This window comes from Vombatus ursinus, unplaced genomic scaffold, assembly GCF_900497805.2.
Source record: "Vombatus ursinus unplaced genomic scaffold, bare-nosed wombat genome assembly UNPS02014863.1, whole genome shotgun sequence".
Lineage (NCBI taxonomy): Eukaryota > Metazoa > Chordata > Mammalia > Diprotodontia > Vombatidae > Vombatus > Vombatus ursinus.
The window spans coordinates 10,644,015-10,665,731 of NW_020954641.1; the positions used below are offsets into that span (position 1 = coordinate 10,644,015).

The 21,717-nt window shown below is 40.2% G+C and overlaps 1 protein-coding gene across 1 annotated transcript in view; it reads right to left on the bottom strand.

The window, feature by feature from the left end:
- DOCK2 (dedicator of cytokinesis 2) overlaps positions 1-21,717 on the bottom strand; it is a 497,074-nt gene that overhangs the window by 350,611 nt on the left and 124,746 nt on the right. The window contains exons 24-25 of the mRNA XM_027841714.1: positions 13,732-13,802; positions 11,516-11,622 (exon numbers count right to left, since the gene is read on the bottom strand). Of these exons, the coding sequence (XP_027697515.1) occupies positions 11,516-11,622; positions 13,732-13,802 (178 nt within the window). The remainder of the gene's footprint in view (positions 1-11,515; positions 11,623-13,731; positions 13,803-21,717) is intronic.

Here is a 21,717-nt window from a genome sequence, read left to right on the forward strand (position 1 = left end):
ATCTGTGATTTCATCAGTGATTTCATTATTGAATCAGTGATTCTCAACAACACCTCCATATTTTCTTAACTATAATTCTCTGTCCTTGTGTTTCTACAAATCTACCCTCATTGAATTTACCTCGTGCATTGGGAAGCCTCCCTCAAGGTCTTTTAATAGTTCCAGGTTGCCAAGTTAGTATGCAGGTCTGCTCTTTGTTGTCTTTCATTCTTACCTTGTAACCAATCCAGTTCCTTTTTCAGACATACATGTAATTGGTAATAATATCTTTTGTGACACTTCTAATAAGCAAACTTGCAACATGTCACAATCCTGCATTCTACCTATGCCCAAAGTATATCTTTCTCTTGCCACGTAAGTTACTTGGGATTTCAGTTACTATAAAATTATGATGTCCCATGATTTGCAAATATGAAGCTTTACTAAAAGAATACTGAGGTTAAAGTAATAGATTGTCATGGTAACCAGGAGTGTTGGAAAGTACTCCATACTTTTCCCAAATGCAATCCAGCCTAAGCTCATCCTTTTCAAGTCTGGGACCAGCTAGGTCATTGTCTGTCTGCAGTACCTATCTAACAATGATAACAAAAGTAATACCAGTCAAATAAACAAAGCTGTCCCATGGAAATAAAGTCAGAGAAGTTACATCACACCTTTGGGCACCATATTCTCTGCTGTCACTACATGGATAGCTGAAACTTTTCCCTTGCCTGATAGTGATCAGGTACATCAATTGAGTCATACAATCGTATATAGGCATGGATATAAATATAAGCACAAAGACATATACAGATATAGAAATAAGCACAGACACAAACGTAAATATAGACAAAGGAATAGAGATTCAATCTGTGATTTCTTTGGTATAAGAAACCATCAAGTGAGGAAATTCCCTCTACCAATGCAGGTTAGCACCATTGCCTAGGGCACTATGAGGTGAAGTGATACAAATAGACAAATATAAATAGATTTCCCATGCATAAAAGCAATGTAAGTTTTTCAACCATGTTCTTTCTCCAGTGTGGATCATTTGACCAAGCTCTCTCTTGTTTATTGTTGATTTCACTTAAGCACCACGGTGTAATTAGTATCACAGCTTCTGTAAATAGGAGCATGTAGAGAACCTCAACGTTAACAAGAATGTCTTCCTTTGTGCAGGACTTTTCCCCTAACAATGGTGAACACCAGAAGTCTTCCTGTTTTACACTTTGTATAATGTCAATATTCAATGGACTGCTGAACAAAGGTACTAATGATAAAAATAACACTGATGTTTACAGTTCTTTATTAGTCAAGTGGTGCCAAATAAATACTGACTAAATTGAATTGTATGAAAAAAAATATTTTCTAAGACAGTCTGGTTTATGACTCACTTCCCTCAGAGAAACTATCTCAGAAAATGGCTATTATTCTTTTCACACAAGAGCATCCCCAATGTGTTTTTAGAATGTGCCAAAGAAGTTCCCACCTAAATATTATGATTCCAATCTCCAAGAAATGCTAGACTTAGAAAGACGAAGAAAACACATTTATATGTGCAAATTTCCCACTATATGGTACCACATTAGGCCTCCTGCCTTTACTAAGTCCTACATAGCTCCTAAAGATCCCTCTTCCACTCCTGGGCTTCAGGCTCCATTTATCCTTCCTGCAAATTGCAATGGCTCTTGCCCCTGGGAGCCATATCCCACTCTTGACCTGTTTCTCTCTTTCCTGCTTGGTTTACCTGAAACCTGTCTGCATTACAACTAGGCTGTCCAAAATCCAAAAACAGACCATCTTCTCTTCCTGTTTCAAAGTTTGTACCCCTATTGAACTCCTCCTCATATTCCTGTTTTCCTGCTGGCAAAACTACTCTAACAACCAACTCTTAACCAAGTTAATATGATTAGCAGATCTTAAACTTAATGAATAAACAAACTCAAGTTCCCAACCACACCTACTTTCTGGGATCTCACTGGGGAGTCATCAGTTAGATGCCTCCAGTGGAATGGTATTGCAGAATCATAGCATCACCAATTGAGAACTAGCAGGGATATTGAACTCGTAGTTCAGGCGCCCATCACATCTGGCCTTCATTATTGCAATCACCTTCTGCTTCTAACTGACTTCCCTGCCTCAAGTCTCTCCTCACTCCAATCCCTCCTCCCCTCAGCTGCCAAAGTGATTTTTCTAAAGCATAGGTCTAACCATGTCACCCTCCCTGCTCAAAAAGCTCCAATGGCTACCTACTGCCACCATGAATAAAATATAAACTCATATATTCAGCATTCAAAGCTTTTCATAATCCTGCCCTTTCTACCTTCCTTTACTTCTTGCCTTTTGTTCACCTTCATGCGCTCAGTGATCCAGCTACACAGGACTACTTTGCATTAGGGACTCACCCATCACTATGCCTTTTCCACTGGCTGTCTCGTATGCTTAGAATGTTCTACCCACTCACTATCATCAGTTGGTTTCTCTGGCTTCTTTCAAGGTTCAGCTTAAATCTTACCTTCTTCAGGAAACCTTTCCTGATTCCCTGGGCTGTTAATACCTCCTTCTTCATATTATTTTCCATCTACTCTGTATATATCTTGCCTTCCCCATTAGAATGTAAGCTCCTTGAGGGCAGGAACAATTTTTGTCTAGTTTTATATTCCCTGGGTTTAGCATGGTGCCCAGAACATAATAAGCATTTAATAAAAGCTTCTTGACCTGACTTGATTCACTAACCCTTCATTTTACAAACTAAAGTCTGGAAGGATAAAATGACTCATCCTAGATCATCCAGGTAGTAAGAAGCAGAACCTAGTATTTGGCCCCAGGTTTTATGACTCTAAATCTAGCAGTTTTTAGATTGTACCACCCTTATAACTTTTGAATGGAAAAATTAAACACTTCTCTTTGCAGTAATAATACAGGTAATTTCTACCAATAGTCACAGGAGGGTTTGTTGTCGATTTTTTCCCTGATGCACTTTCCATTCTGATTCGTTTATGCAAAGCCAACGTATACACTGTGTGTAATCTTGGCTGACAATGTGGATTCTCCACCACTCTTTTTTTTTCCTGAAAACCCAACAGTATTAAGAGATTCTCAAGCAATGAAGCACTACAGAGGATGGCTATCAAGTACCCAAGTGTCACATTCGATGCCTTAGCAGAACAGAGGAGGGACTCAGCACTTAGGAAAATTCCACTCCCAGCTCAGATTCTTATAATCTAGCCAACAGCTCACTAACATTCAGATTCCCTAAGAGTCTGGCCAATATGGTGGATGCTTGTCTTTGGCTGAAAGAAGGCTTGGGTCGAATTCTTTCAGGCAGGATCCGTGCATTATGATTTAAGGGTCCCAGCACCCCTAAACCCCTAAACCTCAACATTTTGGTGGCCCATTTGGGGAAACTTCCTAACCCCAAGTTCTTCTCCAGCCAAGACTGGAAGGTATGTAAGCCTCCCCGCCTCTTCCTTGCTCTGCAGTTGGGGTTGCTCTCCAAGCACCTGGGGGGCCTGGAGGTGATTTTCAGGCAGACAGTTATGAGGCTGTTTTGCACTCAGCCTGACACTCTCAGGCTCTCCATCCTCTGTTTCGGTTCGAGGCCATGGACCTGGGTACACCTTCCGCAGCATAGAGGACAATGCTTCCCAAAAGGGAAGCATATGTCCAATTCTGTCAATTCTCTCTGAGCTAGGGAATTGGGGAAACTGCAGGTGCTTTTTGGTTCCCTAAGGCATACTTACTCCCCTCTACACTCGTGAATCCTCCTTCATGGAGGTTATAGGGAAAAGTTAGAAAAGCTAAAAACATCTTAGCAGATTCTGGAGGTTTTGTGATCCATCATTAAGAAGTTTTGAACCGTCTTACAACCCTGGTCACTCCCTTCTCCCACTCCCTTCCCTTGAGTTGAGGATATCTGTTAATCCTTCTCATAGGAGAAAAGAGTTTCACCCTCCCTTCCCTCTGAATTCACCCTCTACAGCATGGGCCCCACTGGCAATGGCCTTGGACCCTGTGGCAACATTTGTCTGGAAACATCACGCAGGTTCAGCACATCCTGCTCAAGGTAAAGAAGCTAGCCTCTGAACTTGGGTAAGCACACTCTTTTGAAGTTATGGTTTTAACTGTTAATGATGAGATGTTGATTCCCTATGTAAAGTAATTTGGAAATGCATTTAACAAAGTTGAAGTCACCTGATCGGTAGTGGGTTCGTTTCAAGTTTCAAATTGCTAAACTTTTTATATCAGTTATGTCAAGCAACTTTTCATAATTTGGTTACTGCTAAAATACTATTTCTATTGTCGGTTATTTTTTTAATGTGTAAACGTGCCAAAAAGCTTGTTTGGATTTTGGCTTGCTGAGAATTTGAAAGTATATAGAAATAGTCTCTAACGATTGGCTTTTTACACCTGGACAAATTTAAATTTGAGATGTAAACACTAGAAAAGTTTTTCCTAAGTTGTGATTAGTGAAACTTGCTGTTTGAGGTAAAAGCTCATGGGATTTTATTTTGAGTTATCTGATGGATCATAATAATCCATTGATAATCAATAATCCACTATCTGAGAGAAATGCCACAAGCTACTCAGAAAATGTGATACTGGTGGGAAGTCAGCATCCAGAAAAGCTGAAAGGACAATTTTAGCCTCATTCTAAGATGGGATCCTCCTGGCTCAGTTTCCCCATTATGTTCCTTTGAACTGAGTCTGGCTATGAGGTGGATTTGATATTGCAGGGATGGAAAGCTTCTACCTGCAAAAGTATTACTTAAACTTCAGAGAAAGTAACAAGATCAGATAATTCTGCAAGTCAAATGTAAATGATTTTAATGGAGCTCTTATACTTTTACTTCTCACTACATCTGGGCTCTGCAGTCTTTTCTGTCAGAATTATGTCTTCCAGACTACAGGCCATTCACCTAGAGTTGATAGCAAACAGTGGGTACTAGCCAATGTCCCCGCATCGTTCCCTGGATACAACCTCTGCTCGGTTCCAGTCATTCTCCTCTTTGGGACCCCCTCGAGGCAGGACAGCTCTACGCTCCTTGCCAGCAGGAAGCAGTTTCAGAAGCCAAGACCTTCTCCCCTTACCCCAAAAGAATTTGGGTCCCATTTGAGTGGGGAATGATGAAGATGGAATCTGGACCCCAAAATGGAAAAACTCTGGACTTTCCCACATGACCAACTCTCTGGCGTTTGCCTGAGGCTATAATCCCATCAACTGGCCTTTCATTATTGCCTACACTCAATCTACCTCCCGATGATCCCTGGCCACTTCCCACCCTTGACCCTATCTAGACTCCATTCTCCCTTGGCCACATGGTGCAGGTCCCTGGCATTCTATTACCTCACAGTCCCTGCAGACTACTTGGCCACTCCTAGATCCCTCCCACAGTCTTTCTGTATATAAGGTCCATTCTGTCTCCATTAATGTGCTCAGATTCTTAAAATCTAGCCATTGCTCAGATTCTTATAATCTAGCCAATAGCTCACTAACTTTCAGATTCCTTAAGAGTCTGGCCAATATGGTAGATGTTCTAATAAACCTTGTCTTTGACTGAAAGAAAAAAATTCACTCCCATCCATATGAATACTATGGGCACACTGGACAAATTCTTAAGATGGAAAGGAGTCTAAGGGGGAGGGCAGATTCACAAAATGAAAAACACATAAATGACAAGTCATAATGTCATAAACCACAAAAATGAAAAACATGTAACTCCAAGCCCTTCCAGTTTCCAAAGCTCATGTGTCTGAGTCCCCAGCTAGACTCTGTTGCTATCAAGTAAACCCAAAAAAATTTATCTAGCTGCATAGTCGTCAGGACTGGAGACAATGGGGAGGATGGGAGCAATCTTTAAAAGAACATATTACAACATCAAAGGAGGAAAAAAGAAAGCCCAGGGCACTGAAAGGAGTGAAGGTATGTATAGGAGCTTGCTGAAGCTAACCACAAAAAGAGTTCTACAAAATTCCCAAAAGTGTTTAAAAGCCCACGGGCCTCTCTGATTAACTCACATAGGTGTGACTGATTCATAGCATAGACTACAAGCCAATGGGAAGGAAAAAATACTCCAGGCATCTTGCACCTCTTCAGTTAGAGAACTATGTGCTAAACTGGGCTCTGATAAGTACCACAGGTTCCCAAAGGGGGCACTGGAACATTGTGGGTGGAGGGGTGGCAGTAGTAGCCTCAGGTGCCACTGGGTGGGGTTGAATAAAAATAAAGGGGCAGTGGAAGCATAAGGAAAGGACAAGATAAGAAAATTTGGAAAAACCATTCATACATGTTTCATCTGTTGTGTACAGAGTTGTGTAACAGAGTTAAAGTCGTAGTGATTACATTATTTTCCAAATAAACACACAAAATGCAAGTTATAACCAACAGTGGTCAAGTCTGCTGAGTCTTAACAAGCAAGTGTTGGCAGGCAAGAATGTTGTACATTGTTGGGAAGTCTAGCGTGCATGGGCAGGAATGTATGTCATCAAAATTTCAATGCATGAAAAAACCCCACAAATTTACAATTAACTATTAAATTTAAGATACATCATTTTTTTAAAAAATTTATATATTTTTGAAATGACGCAAATTTTAGAAAAACCATTAAAGGGTTAAAGAAAGTAGATTTCCAGGGGGGTGCTGAATAATTTTTTTTTTGAAAAGGGGGCAGTAGGCCAAATAAGTTTGGGAACCTCTGTATTATATCACTGAAAACAGAACAGCAGGAACTTTGTTGATGCCCTACTGTAGCAAGAGCCAGAGCTAGAGAATCCACCTCCTTTTAACATTATTTTTTATTTTTTTAAGACTGAGTCTCCAGATCTCTCCCAGGCTGAAAGTGCTGGAGCTCCTTATGTGCTGATCCTACTACTGACCCACATGGGAGCTTTCACTTGCTCCTCTTTAGGCAGCCTATTGGCCTTCTGCTCCCAATGACTCTAGGATAGTTCTGGTATTAGTGCAGACACCCAATGGGTTTAGCCCACTGTAGCTCAGAATTTTTTAGTTCAAGAGATCACCTCATCCTCTCTGGGAGCTGGTATTATGGGCACATACCACCACACCTCCATGCTCATCTGGTTTAATCATTTAAAGAGACACAGTTTTAAAAATGTAGGAAGGGTGAAGTCTCATTAATTCATTGTTGTTGTTCAGTCATTTTTCATCCATGTCTGACTTTGCATGATCTCATTTGGGGTGTTCTTGGCAAAGATACTGGAGTGGCTCCATTTCCTTCTCCAGATCATTTTACAAGTGAGGAAACTGAGGCAAACAAGATTAAGTGAGTTGCCCAGGGTCTCACAGCTAGTAAGCGTCTGAGGCCAGATTTGAACTCAATGAGTCTTCCTGACTTCAAGCCTGGCACTCTATCTACTGTGCCACCTAGCTACCCTCATTAATTCAGACTTTACTAATTCAATATTTACAATAGTCCAGAAAGATACAGGCAGAGCTAATGTTTATCTCTCAGTGTCTATAAATAAATAGGCAATGTAAAGAAGAGTTCAAGGTGATTGCTTAAGAGAACAAATTGTTTCCAACCACTTTAGAAACCCCATTTACATAGAGACAATGGCTAAGCTAATTACAAATTATTTATTCATTAAAGCAGGTTCCCTAAGGATCTCTGTTTGGCTACACTTGGGCAGCCTACTTTAGTTGAGATATGTGCTTGAAAAGAATAAAAATGCCTTTTTTTTCTCTTTAAAATACAGTATTTTCTAATTTGGGCTATTTCCTAATACAAACTGGCCTCCTCTAAAATTAATATGACTCTGAAGTTTTGCTGTATTTAAAACTCAGGAACAAACCAGGACTGCTGAGCAGCCACTGGCCACCTGTCCTAAAATTCTCACAGCTCTCATTTGGTTCTTCCCCAGCCCAGGGGGAGTGGCTCCAGTGACAGAATTAGTAAAAGTTCCCCAAGCTTAGAATTGACACAGCATGTCAATTCCACGAAGATGCCAGCTTTCCATCTGTCTGAATTGCTTAAGCCTGGACCCATGACGATTATGGCAGTTCTGTGTAATGAAGGGAGCCAACTCGTTCTTGCTCTCTGCAACCCTGCTCAACACCATATGTAGTGAGAGTTGTCCTTGGCCATGCCTAGGACATGATTGAATTCATTTCTAACCGACTCACCGCTTAAATTATAGGAGATGGCAGGTAGCAAATAGTACAAGGTCCAGCCAGGATAAAAAGGAGCATGGATGTTCTAAAGTCTTCCCAGTTAAGCCACTCACTCAGCTTGACTAAGAATGTCAAGTATCCCACTTAAGAAGGCCTCAGAGATGTCCCACTCTCTTTTCTGTTACCAAGACTTTAATAGGATTACATCCTAATCATCACATACACAAAACCACTGAAGCCTTAGCCATACATATGCATTTGAATTAATCTGTTCCACACCTGCATAAGCAATCAGGAAATTACCTGCATGAATATTAAAACTATAAGCAAAAATAGTGTGCTTTTCTCAGCCTCCCCGGACCCTTAAACTCTAGGAATGGAATCCAAATAGCAATCCTGGATGTGCAATGTTAATCAGGGCCCACTCCCACAATAACACTTCACAGGTGATAGTCCTACATATTTCTGTGATTAACTAGGCACTTCATATACATAACAAGAGTCCTGGGAAAAGATACCTCCTTTACTATTTGACAAATTGAGAATTAGGTGAGGAATGACCCACAGTTCTCTGCATCCCAGACTTCCTCCTGTTTGCTCCTCAGATTCCCAGGTCCCCTTTTCAGTCCCTGCCACTACCAAGAGAGAGAGGGGAGCTCAAAAGCTTCAGAGGTGAGAGAAAGACTATTTCCAGGTGCAGACACCTGTTTCTCATTACCCAGCAGTGGCCATGTGATCAGGAGACTTCAGATTACCAGGGCTAGGGCTAAAAAGTTTACAGCACCTGAATCTCCATTCTATCATATCTTGTGGAAGTGGTTTCAGTCCCATTCTTTTGGAAAGAGAATTAATGAATTCTGAGTGTCCAGTGGTGATAGGACAACAGTAGGGAGGAAACCTGGAGGATAGGGTAGCTTTATCCCTAATTCATCTTACATCCAAACCCAATCTAAACTCTTTCTTAGGTATCATTAATGAAACAAATGAGACAAGGGCAAATGGGATAATGTATGTAAAGGACTTTGTAAACCTTAAGGTGCTATATAAAGGCCAAGTATTATTATTTCTTCTTTCATTTAACCAAAATTTATCCAGGAATCACAGCTATAGAAGAGGGGTTCTTAACCTTTCCATTAGGCTATGAGTTCTTTGAGAGGGGTGACTATTTTTGCCTTTCATTGTCTCCACAGTACCTGGAACATAATAGATACTTAATAAATGCTTGTTGATTTGATTTGACTGTGTCATGGACCCATTTGGTGGTCTGGTGAAGCCTACGGAAATCTTCGCAGAATAAAGTTTTAAAACATATTAAATAAAGTATGTAAGATTACAAAGGAAACCAATTACATTGAATTACTATTGTAAAATATTTTTTAAGGCCATAGACCCCTTCTTTCAAGCTAGAAGAGACCTCAGAGACTAGAAAACCTCTAGCCCCAACTCTCTCACTTTATAGATGAGGAAACTGAGGACTGGGCAGATCGTGACTTGACCAAGGTCCTATAGACAATGAATAGACAGACAACAAAATAAAGCATTTATTCAGCACATACTCTATGCCAGTCACTCTGCAAGTGCTGAGCAAACAAATTCATACAAGGAAGCAAGATGATCTCTGCCTTCAAGGAGATAATATTTTTTTTTTGCCTTTTTTTGGTGAGGCAATCGGGGTTAAGTGACTTGCCCAGGGTCACACAGCTAGCGTCAAGTGTCTGAGGCTGGATTTGAACCCAGGTCCTCCTGACTCCAAGGCTGGAGCGCTATCCATTGCGCCACCTAGCTGTCCTAAGGAGATAATATTCTAAAGATGTAAGACAGCATATGAAGGGGAGTTAGAAAGCAGAAGCAGGGGGAGGGAAGGTAGCAGCATCACAAGTATCAGAAACAACATTTGAACCCTTATCTTCTGAATCCATGGCCACGCTCCACTTTCCACTTTCCACTGTAATTCACTGCTTCTTTGCCACATATAGGCAGATACACTTGAAGATACTGTGGGTTCAGTTCCAGACAATGGCAATAAAGAGAATATCTCAATAAAATCACATGGATTTTGAGTTTCCAAGTGCATGTAAAAGTTATATTACTATACTATAGCCTATTAAGTGTGAGACAATATTATGTCTAAAAAAAATAATGCACACACCTTAGTTAAAAAAAATTGTCTTGTAATCAATTTAGTTGTGACTGACTCTTTGTGACCTCTTTTGGAGTTTTCTTGGCAAAGATAGTGGAGTGGTTTGCCATTTCCTTCTCCAGCGAATTTTCCAAATAAAGAAACTGAGGCAAACAAGGTTAAGTGACTTGCCCAGAGTCACACACTTAGTAGGTATCTAAATCTGGATTGGAACTCAGGTCCTCCTGATTCCAGGGCAGGCACTCTATCTACTGTGCCACCTAGCTGCTGCTAATAAAAAAAAAATGCTACCATCTGATCCTTCAGCAAGTTGTAATCTTTTTTGCCCTTGGAGGTTCTCACCTCCACGTTGATGGCTGCTAACTGATCAGGGTGATGGCTGCTGAAGGCTGGGATGGCTGTGGCGTTTTCTTAAAACAAGACAACAATGAAGTTTTCTATATTGATTAACTCTTCCCTTCACAGACGATTTCCCTGTAGCATGTGATGCTGTTTGATAGCATTCTACCCACAAACTGGAATCAGTCCTCTCCAACCCTGAAGCTACTTCATCAACTAAGTTTATCTAATATTCTTCAACAGTATTGTGTCTCAGGGAACAGGGAGGCCAAAGAAGAGGGAAAGAGACAAGGGCAAGGCCAGTCCATGGAGCAGTCAGAACACAAACAACACTTATCAGTTAAGTTCACCACCTCGTATGGGTTCCTGGCGCCCCAAACATTTACAATAGTGACATCCAAGATTATTGATCACAGATCACTACAACAGATATAATATGGTGTTGGAAAAATGGTGCTGATAGACTTGTTCAGTGCAGGGTTGCCACAAACCTTCGATTTGTTAATAATAATAATAATTATTATTATCTGTGAAGCCCAATAAAATGAGATATGACTGTATGTATGTCTAAGCAGTGGTAGAAAGAACAAGACTGAATCACAATAATAATAATTTTTAAAAAAGAAACCATGAAAAAAAATCACTTGAGTCATCTAAAATAATTGATTCCAAACTCTTACCATTCCTCTTTACTTTTCCTGGACAAAAACAGGAAACTTAATGCAAGCCACAAGCCCTCATAAAAAACAATTTAGTTTGGGTATCTCTGCCTTGTCAGTTCCTCTTTATGTTTATGAATCTCTGGAGACTTACCATGGAATAGACATTTTAATTATCCAACAAAATGCCAGGTGCTGCTGCATTGTTCCACAGAATATATGCAGCCTTCATGATGAGTTTGTTTCTGAAGGACAGTTTGGCCTTACCTTGTTTTTTAAAGAGATTGCTTCGGACGATCTCATTCATGGACTGCACTTTTTGCTTCTGAAGTTTGACTGGTGGGATGCAAGTGTAAAATTCATAGAGGAGTTGGCTGTAGGCAGGAAACAACAGAGTTCCCAGATCAAATCTTAATCAACTTGACAATCAGTGTCAATCATGCATTGGGGGGGGGGGTGGCACTGCAGAGGGTGGGCCAGGCCTGTGATTTCATGGTTATAGAGAATATCCACTAAGGAAGTTCCCTCTATTAATGCAGTCCTGAACCTTCCCTGAAACTTAGGGTCTTAGACAGTCACCAGGACACTGAGGGGTTAAGTAATAATACTAATAGCTAGCATTCATAAAGCTTTACAAAATACTGATCCCTCATTTTATCCCAATAACTCTAAGAGGCTGGTGTTTTTGTTGTTGTTGAGTCATTTCAGTCGTGTCCAACTATTTGTAACCCTTCTTGGGGTTTTCTTGGCAAAGATACTGGAGTGGTTTTCCATTTCCTTCTCCAGTTCATTTTACAGATGAGGAAACTAAGGCATATCATGTTAGGTGACTTGACCAGGGTCGCATAGCTTAGTAAATGTCTGAGGCTGGATTTAAATTCAGGTGCTCCTGACTCCAGGGTCAGCATTCTATCCACTGCACAATTCTGCTGCCAGGCAGCACAATGGATAGAGTGCTGGCCCTGCAGTGAGAAAAACTTAACCTTCAGGAGTTCAAACCTGGCTTCCTACATTTATTAACTGTGTGACCCTGGGCAAGTCACTTAGCCCTTTTCAGCTTGGTTTCCTCATCTATAAAATCAGCTAGAGAAGGAAATAGCAAACCACTTCAGAATCTTTGCCAAGAAAACCCCAAATGGGGTCACAAAGAGTTGGTGCTATTATTATCCCCATTTCACAGATGAGGAAGATGAGGCAGAGAGAAGTTAAATGACTTGTCCAGGATCAAACAGCCAATAAGTGTCTGATTTGATTTGAATTTGAATTGATTTGAATTCCGGTCTTCCTCACTCTAGGTCTAGCATTCTCCCCAGTACAAGTGAGTAGCCCAGATTCACAAGCCAATATGTGTTTAAAGCAAGATTTGAATTCAGGTCTTCCTCACTGCAGTTGTAGCACTCTAATGCAAAAGACTTGCACAGGGTCACACAGCCAGTCTGTGTGAGAGAAAGGAACTAACTTGTAGCCCTTCCAACTCCAACCCCAGCTCTTTCCATCCATTATTCTAGATCGCTTCTCTCAGTGGTGCTTAAGATTAGATGACAAAGATGATAGAGATGCTAAAATTGTTTTAAAACAGACTAAGTCTTGTATTATACTCCTAGTTCCAGATATCAGCCACAGTCTGACACACTGGACTTTGGCCCTGACATAGTGATGTTGTTTTGGTGCTCCTTGAGTAAGAAGGGCAAAAATCAACCAACCAGGTCCAGATATCAGGGAACAAGACAGTAAGTTGTAGTAAAGGTACCAACATGAATTAGTAGGGGGAGTTTTCTCATTTGGGAGATCCTTATACCAATAAGACCACTGGTCTAGTCCTTATCCCCTAACCCTATATTATTACTGCAGCTGTTAGCTTGCCCAACAAAGTGCTCCCTGCCCTCCATAAGCGGTCACCCTGGAAACTCAAAACATGAAACACTCCTTAGAAAAGGGGAACAGGTCATGTTGAGTCCAAATTTTACCGCAGTTAAAATAATGTGATAATTGGTTTTATTCATTTTGTGAAGTGGAAAAAAAAAGAGGGATGGAGGGAGACCTTGCTTCAATGGCCTCTTCCAAGCTCACTCACTGACCAGCCACAAATATAAGTTTTCTCTAAGGCTTTAGGAGCAGCTTATGAGGCAAAGGGTGGGAGCTTCCAACAGGCTCAAGCTTAGCTCCAAAAGAAGGCAATGAGCTACACAGCAGTCTTTCAACCCACTCTTCTCCCTTCAGAAGTAGTGCCTCATGCTAAGTCACTTTTGAATACCGAAGTGGGCACAAGAATTCCAATCACTTACTTTCATTTCTTACCCAAGTCTTGGCACAAGAAAATGTGCCATTTTCCCATTACTCTGCTAATACTCCCCTTTAAAAGTTGTTGGGGCTGTGCCCATTCATTATGTGAGCTAATCCCAGCATTCCTCAGAAGAGCTTCCTCTGCTTTGGCACTCTTGGTTTCCCAAGGGAGCTGAGGACAATTCGTACCATGTGCTCACCTGAGTAACTTAGCATCAAAGACAGTTTCCACGTCATGGAGAACAGATGGGATATATTTCAAAGCAGCCACCTGGAATAAGAATGAAATTAACATGAGAGATGCCCCCATTTCAGGGTTAGGTGTTGTTATAAAGGATATTTTGCTAAATAATACAGACAGTGTGAGATGGTTCCTGCATTATATGAACTGTTCAAATAAGTCATGGCCCTGGATGCTGACCAAGAATATACAGTTATCCCTCCCACATCACAGGGGTTAGGGGCATGGCACTCCATGATCTGGAAAATCTGAGAAAAAATTTTTGGCCCTCCCTTTGTACCAGAGAAATCTGAATTTTTTCTTTTTCTTTTATGGGGTGTTTACAGCACCTTATTGTAAAATTGGGGTTGATATTATAAAATGCTATACATATATTTTATGCATTTCTGAGTTTCTAAACTTTTTTTGTGTTATATGCTGGCCTTTTCATGTTGTCTGCAGCTTCCACAAAACTCCCTCAAAATTCCCATTTAATTTCTTATGCCAATCCACGATCTATTGAAGCCTCAATGGGGAAAGTCACAAAGTGGAAGGGATAACTGTACACAAATACACACATGCATACACATACAAAATTAACACATATGTACATACAATTCTTTAAATAGGAGGGTAAGATAATTCCTCCAAGAATCATGTCCTCTTTTTTTTGTTTGTTTCACTAATAACAAGGATGGGCTACATTAAGTTACATTTAATTCTTCTGCCTACGCCTTCCCTTGTAAATAGTGGGGGGCATCTCTGAGAGCCCTGGACAGTGTCTGATGATTAAAGCTGTCTGAAAATGGAATGTGCTATATGTATCAGGCAGGAGGCTAAATGAGATGGCCCCTAAGGTCTTTTCCAACTCTAGGATTCCAATATTTTACAATTCATAAGATCTTCTGTTATTTTTTCAATATGCATTTTCAATAGAATTATCAAAGAAACTGTTAACAGGATGAGCAGAGCAGAAATTGAATGTTAGGTGCTGTTTTTGGTTTCGGTTTTGCAAATTTCACACGTACAATTTACTTAGGAGGCCTCAGTAGGTGAAACTAAATGCAAAAGGCCTGCTTTACAAATTAACTAAATAAAGATTTGACATTTGAAATCCAAGGAAAGTAAAAGTTGCATAGGACTGTAGATTTAAAGTTGGATTAGATAAGATCTAATTTAGCCCCTTTATTTTGTAAGTAGGGAAACAGAGGCCCAGAGAAGTAAGTGACTTGCCTGAGGTCACAAAGTTAGGAAAGCAAGAAGCAGACCTATTAATTAAAATCAGGTCCTCTGCCTCCAAATCCTGCCCTCTTTCCACTAACCATGCTGCTTGCCCTCAGCTTCCTCTTATGAAAAATGACGGGGTTCTCTTTCAGCTCTTTCCATAATAACAGCTCACATTTACATAGTGTTGAAGGTTTGAGAAGCTCTTTTCATATATTATTGCATTTAATACTCACAACAACCATGTGAAGCAGATGCTATCATTACCCCAACTTCACAGAGGAGTCAGTCAGTCAATAAGTTTTTACTAAGCATCTACTGTGTGCCAGGCACTGTGGTAAGTTCTGGGGATACACAGAAAGGCAAAAGATAGTCCCTGCCCTCAAGAAGCTCACAATCTATCGGGGAGACAACATGCAAACAACTATGTATAAGCAAGTTATCTGTAGCATATATAGGAAATAATCAAGAGAGGGAAAGCACTAGAATGAAGAGGAATTGGATTTGAAATCAAGTCTTCCTGACTTCAGGACCAGCTGCCTCTAATCAATATAAATACATAGATAGATAGATAGATAGATAGATAGATAGATAGATAGATAGATAGATAGATAGATGGTGTGTATGTATGTGTGTGTGTGTGTGGGTGTGTGTGTGTGTGTGTGTGTGTGTGTGTGTGTGTGTGTCTAGGTACAGGCATGTGGCTGGGAAACAGCATTTTTTCCTTTGTACAAAATTAACTGGTTCACGCAGGGATCTTAGTTACAGACTTGGCCTCATTAGAACAACGCGCCAACCAAGTGACAGGTAAACTTCAGCCTGTGGCTATGCTGCCAGATGGATTTCGGCGCCACACAATTAGAGGAGAATGTTTATGATCCTGCTTCCATCCACATCCAGGTGGGTTTTGTAGTCATCTCATCAATTTCTCCAAATCTGACTTCTGCTAACCGGTGCCTTTGGTTCTTGTTCTTATAAAAAATGCCTGGAGATCTGAGTGACTCCAGTATACAAGGGTGTAAGCCATCCACTCCCCTCCTCACTCCTAAACCAAATCCTCCTGTCCCCCCCAGATCTATTGATCCAATCATTAAGTCTAGCCCTCATATGCCGCCTTACGCCGCTATTGTTGTCTTTGCATCCCCCACACCTGGCACAATATATGGCACGTGACAGGCACTTAATAAATGCCTGTTGAATCATTGTCCTGAGACCAGAGATGAACAGTGGTAAACATGCTCTGACAGGATAATTGCAATAAAACCCCAATGAGAAAAAGGGAGAAAATTGTGACATTTTAGTCAATACCCACGTAGGAAATCAGAAGACCGGTACTGCAGTACCAGCTGCATTTTGCTGGTCTTTAAGAACTATATTTCCAGGGAGAGACAAGAAGCAGCAGCCATAAGAAGCCTATACAGCCAGGACAGACATTTCTCACATTAAAATGCTTTAGCTGTTCACAGGATGGGGTTGGGGAATGGAAGGAGGGAGGTGGGAGGGGAGGTCTTTGGAAGAAGTCAGTCTTCTCAGCCCCAGTCTGGCAGCAGTAGAAAGCAAGCTGACTACCTGTCACCCTTGGACTTTGAATATGTTATCAACTCAATGGGAATGTATTAAACTTTCATCTTGTCCATGCTGACTCACAGGTGCATGTGAAATCTGTTATTTTCCTTCCCAAGGGCAATTGCTCCTCTCTGTCTCTGAGAGTCTGCTGGGAACTTGGTAACAGCTAGAGGTGACCACAGTTTCTCTGTTCTCAGACATCTAAGCATACCAGAGATCTGGTAGAGGGCACAAAGGTTTAGCAGGACTCATCCAGACAGGAATGGGGCCTGGGGCCTGGGACCTGAGTGGAAGCACCACTCATTTATATGTGTTGTCTCCCCTTATTAGACTATAAGTCCCTTGAAGACAGAGGCTGTCGTTTTTATTTGAATTCTCGGTGCCTTGCACATCATAAGTGCTTAATAAATGTTTTTTAAAAAAAGTTGATTTTTTTCCTTTTCCATTTGCATTTTTCCAGGTAGGTAGTCTGAGTTACTAGACATTTCTACTGGCATTTTGAGAACATGTCTTGTGAATTAGAGATGCATCATTTCCAAGGACTGGTCTATGAAGACCATGTTTACTGACCACTTATCACACTAAGTATACTCTCATACATCTTGAAAAGTGGTGAGACCAGCAGTCAGAAATGGGCGTCACCTTTGTAATTTGTTGATTATGTGATACCAAACAAATTTATCTGATCAGTGACAGACTCCCCACATGCCCTCAAGAAAATGGGACCAAAGTGAATGAAGACAGACCTCTGGAAAAGAGCCAAATTCAAACTAAGCAATAATGACCTAGTAGGCATGGAGAGGAAGCAACAAGGACTAATAGGGGAATGGATCATTATTCTAATTAGCACCCCCTGAACTGACACTGTACTCACAGCAAACTGAAAATAGAAAAAAACAAAAAAAGGGCAAAATGGGCCCTCCCTTGCAAATGCACATTTCATCATCTGCTCAAAGGGTTTCCTGCCTGTTTCTCTGTTGAATCCAGCTGAAAACAGCTTGAGATTTGTGACAGTGGCATTAGCATCAGTATAAGCAAAAGATGATGTCATGCGTTGGTGTAGGTTCCCACTAGAATGCCAGACATCATCCTCATGGAAAATTCAAAGACATTTAAAATAAGCAATGCCTCTTCCCCACTGGTTTTTCAATCCATTCATCACAGCGGACAGATGAATTTGCAAGGCCAATACATGAAAAAGGACTGACAATTTCTTAGGGATTCACTACAATGTGAAAATGAGAAGGAAATCTCCTTGCATATTTTCTACCAAGAAAAACAGATGAAGGCCCTCAGGACAATGTGCATTATCATTAATCTGTCATTTGCTTTCTAACCAAAAGTCAGGCTCTGGGAAGGAGAAAGAGCCTGATGGGGGTTTATAAAAAGTGCACTTCTGCCCTGTTCCTATAAGGAAATTCCATGATCCAGTCTTACAGAGTTTATTTATTTGTTTTCTTTTTCCTACTTTGGATCTGTGCTCTCATTGATGTAGGGAAATTTCTTCTCCCAGTGAAAATCAGCAACTCATCTGACACTTATACCCTTAGAGAACTGCCTGAGAGAACTGGGAGTTCAAGAGATTTGCCCATGACCAACTATTAATATATTCCAGAGGCAGGATTTGTTGGGGCTGAGGCACTGAGGTAAGAAGAGAGGCCCAAGCAGCCTTCAAAGCTCTCCTCAAAAATGATGCATCTAAGCCCCACTGTACAGTTTTATAGCAGAAGCCCCTTGTAGAGTCTTTAAGAAGGGATGCTTTTAGCAGGTCCCAATAGTTTCAACTATATTTCCCCCGAACACTTCCTTTCCTCCTTTGAAAATCCAGAATAAACACTTTATTTCCCACAAATATTTTAGTCCTACTCCCATGCCACACACACTCTAGAAGGGTCTGTCAAGCTGGTCCATCCTCAAGCCCAAGTCCAGTGTCAGGCCTAGTCTCCATGGACCAGCCTAGCTGAGTCCTGAGATGCTCATCACCAATTTGACTTCTGGGTAATGAATTTGGGGGTCATGGAAACTCTAGAAGACCAATAACTGAATTACAGAAAAGTTTTAATTTGATGCTTTAAAGAGAAAAAAATCACAGATTATTGAAGCATTGAGAGTACATTTCAGATTGATAAATGGTCAAAGGATATGAGCAGGCAGTTTTCAGAAGAAGAAATCAAAGCTATTTATAGTCATATTAAAAATGCTTTAAATCACTACTGATTAGAGAAATAAAAATTCAAACAACTCTGAGGTACTACCTCACACCTATCAGATAGGCTAATATGACAGAAAAGGAAAATGACAAATGTTAGAAGGAATGTGGGAAAATTGGGACACTAATGCACTGTTGGTGGAGTAGTGAACTTACCCAATTCTGAAGACTATATCCAAAGGGCTATGCCCACCCTTTGACTCAGCAGTACCACTGCTAGGTCTATATCCCAAAAAGATCAAAGAAAAATGAGAAGGATGTGTACAAAAATATTTATAGCAGCTCTTTTGCGTTGGCAAAAAACTGGAAATGAAGGAGATGCCCATCAATTGGGAATGGCTGAGCAAGTTGTTGTATATGACTGTGCTGGTATATTATTGTGCTATTAGAAATGATTAGCAGGATGCTTTCAGAAAAACCTGGGAAGACTTATATGAACTGATAGTGAAGTGAGCAGAACCAGGAGAACATCGTATACAGTAACAGCAATACCGTATGAAGAACTGTGAATGACTTAGCTATTCTCAGCAATACAATGATCCAAGACAATCCCAAAGGATTTATGATGAAAAATGTTATCCACCTCCAGAGAAAGAATGGAATCTGAATGCAGATCAAAGCATACTTTATAAACATTTCTTCTTTTTTTTTGTCTGTCTTTCTTTTGCAACGTGGCAAATATAGAATATGTTTTGTATGATTGCACATGTATAATCTTTAGCAAATTGCTTGCCTTCTCAAAGAGGAGTGGAAAAAGAGGGAGGGAGAGAATTTGGAATTTAAGATTTTTAAAGATGAAAGTTAAAAATTGCTTTTACATGTGATAGAAAAATATATATTTTTTAAAAAGTAAAGTACATTTCAGAAAGATATTTGCTCTGCAGCTCCTGGTCTGATACAGTGATAACTATTTTATGAATATGGGCAACTGATAGAAAATATCAAGTACTTTATATAAATCCCAAAAGTTCATCTTGACCTTAAATACCAAACAATAGACTTTCATCCTATCTGTTGTTTGTCTTACTCCTACAAACAAAACGTTAACAGAAAAAAAAATCCACCCCACATCACAGAAAAATTAAGGAATTCCAGGAGGATACGCTAAATAATAGGAATCCTGACAACTGAATTAGCACTAGCAATATAATAATCATAATAATCCCTGCCTTTGTAAAACATTTTGTACTTTTCAAAGTTCTTTCACATTCATTATCTCATTTGAGTCTTACAGTATCCTTGTTAGAGAGGCCAGGCAAGTACTTTCATCCAAAATATTACTTCTTGGCTACCATTCTCCTATATATGGTGGATTAGAATGTACTATTATTAATTAGAATGTAATTATTAGTTGTTAGAGCTATTAGAATATAAGCTCCTTGAGGAGAAGGACATGTCACTTTTGTGTTTATATCTGCAGTTATATCCACAGTTCTTGGCACATAGCAAGCACTTAATAAATGCTTTTTCATTCATGCATCCCCAGATTACAGATGAGAAAACCAAGACCCAGAGATGTTAAGTATTTTGTCCCAAGGTCACATAACTGGTCAATGACAAAGCTAAGACTATTTGATACAGATCTGCATCCTTTTCAACACATCTTGTATTGGATATGGAAGCTGGCACTGACACATGATCTTCCTCTCTCCATATATTCCTGGTTTCCTGTTCTCTCCACTTTGGGGTACTTGATCGTGGTCTTAGAAAGAGGGAGAGAAAAGACCTGAAAACAGGAAAGGATAGATCATAGGTAGAGACAGAGATAGAAGGAAAGAGGCAACATGGGACAGGAGAAAGTATGGTAGAATTAGAGTTGGCATGTCTAGATTCAAAGTCTAGCTCTGCTACTCACTAGCTGTGTTTTGTGAGGGTGTGTGTGTGTGTGACTTAACCTTTTTAAGCCTTAGGTCCTGACATGGGTAAAATCTGGGGTTGGACTAAATGACCTCTAAAATCCCTTTCAATTCTAAATCTATGCTCCTTTGGTCTAAACCAAAGGTCCTTGGGTACAGCCATTTGACTGAGTCCAAGTTTTATAGAACAAATCCTTTTATTAAGGAGATTTGTTCTGTGAAGTATGGATTCAGTCAAAGGGCCGCACTTAAGGATCTAGAGGCCCACAGGTTCCCCACCCCTGGTCTAGACTATGGCATCTAGGTGGCACAGTAGAGATAGCACTGGCCTTGAAGTCAGGAAGAAATGAGTTCAAATGTGGTTTCCAACATTTATTAGCTGTGTGATGCCAAGCAATTCACTTAAGCTGTTTGTCTCAGTTTCTTCATCTGTAAAATAAGGAAAATAATAGCACTACCTCTCAGGGATGTGAGGATCAAATGAAATAACATTTGTAAAGTACTTAGCACAGTGCCTGGTACATACTATATACATGTTAGGTACTTCTATTATTATTAGTCTCACCACCACCCCCATTTTATAGATGAAGGAACTGAGGCCCAGAAAGGTTAGATGACTTGCCCAAGGTCATAGAAGTTGTAAGGAGCAGAGTGGGATTTGAACTCTGGTCCAATGACTTTGAGTTGAATGCTTTTTCTGCTACATTATATATTCCAAATGCTCCAGTGATTGAAGAGGAAAAAAAAAATTACAATCTAAGGTACAATCTAAGGCCCTTACAACTGTGTCATTTTACATTTACATTTAAAACTTTGGAGCTTGAAGGTTTGTCATTTCCTTCTCTAGCTCATTTTATAAATGAGGAAACTGAGACAAACAGGGTTAAGTGACTCGCCCAGGGTTACACAGCTAGTAAGTATCAGAGGCCAGATTTGAACTCACAAAGGATTCTTTCTAACTCTAGGCGTGGTGCTCTATCCAGTGTGCCACCTATATTTGTTATATTTGTTACATTTGTTAGACGGACAGACACAGACAGGTAGACAGGTAGATAGATAGATAGATAGATAGATAGATAGATAGATAGATAGATAGATAGATAGATAGATA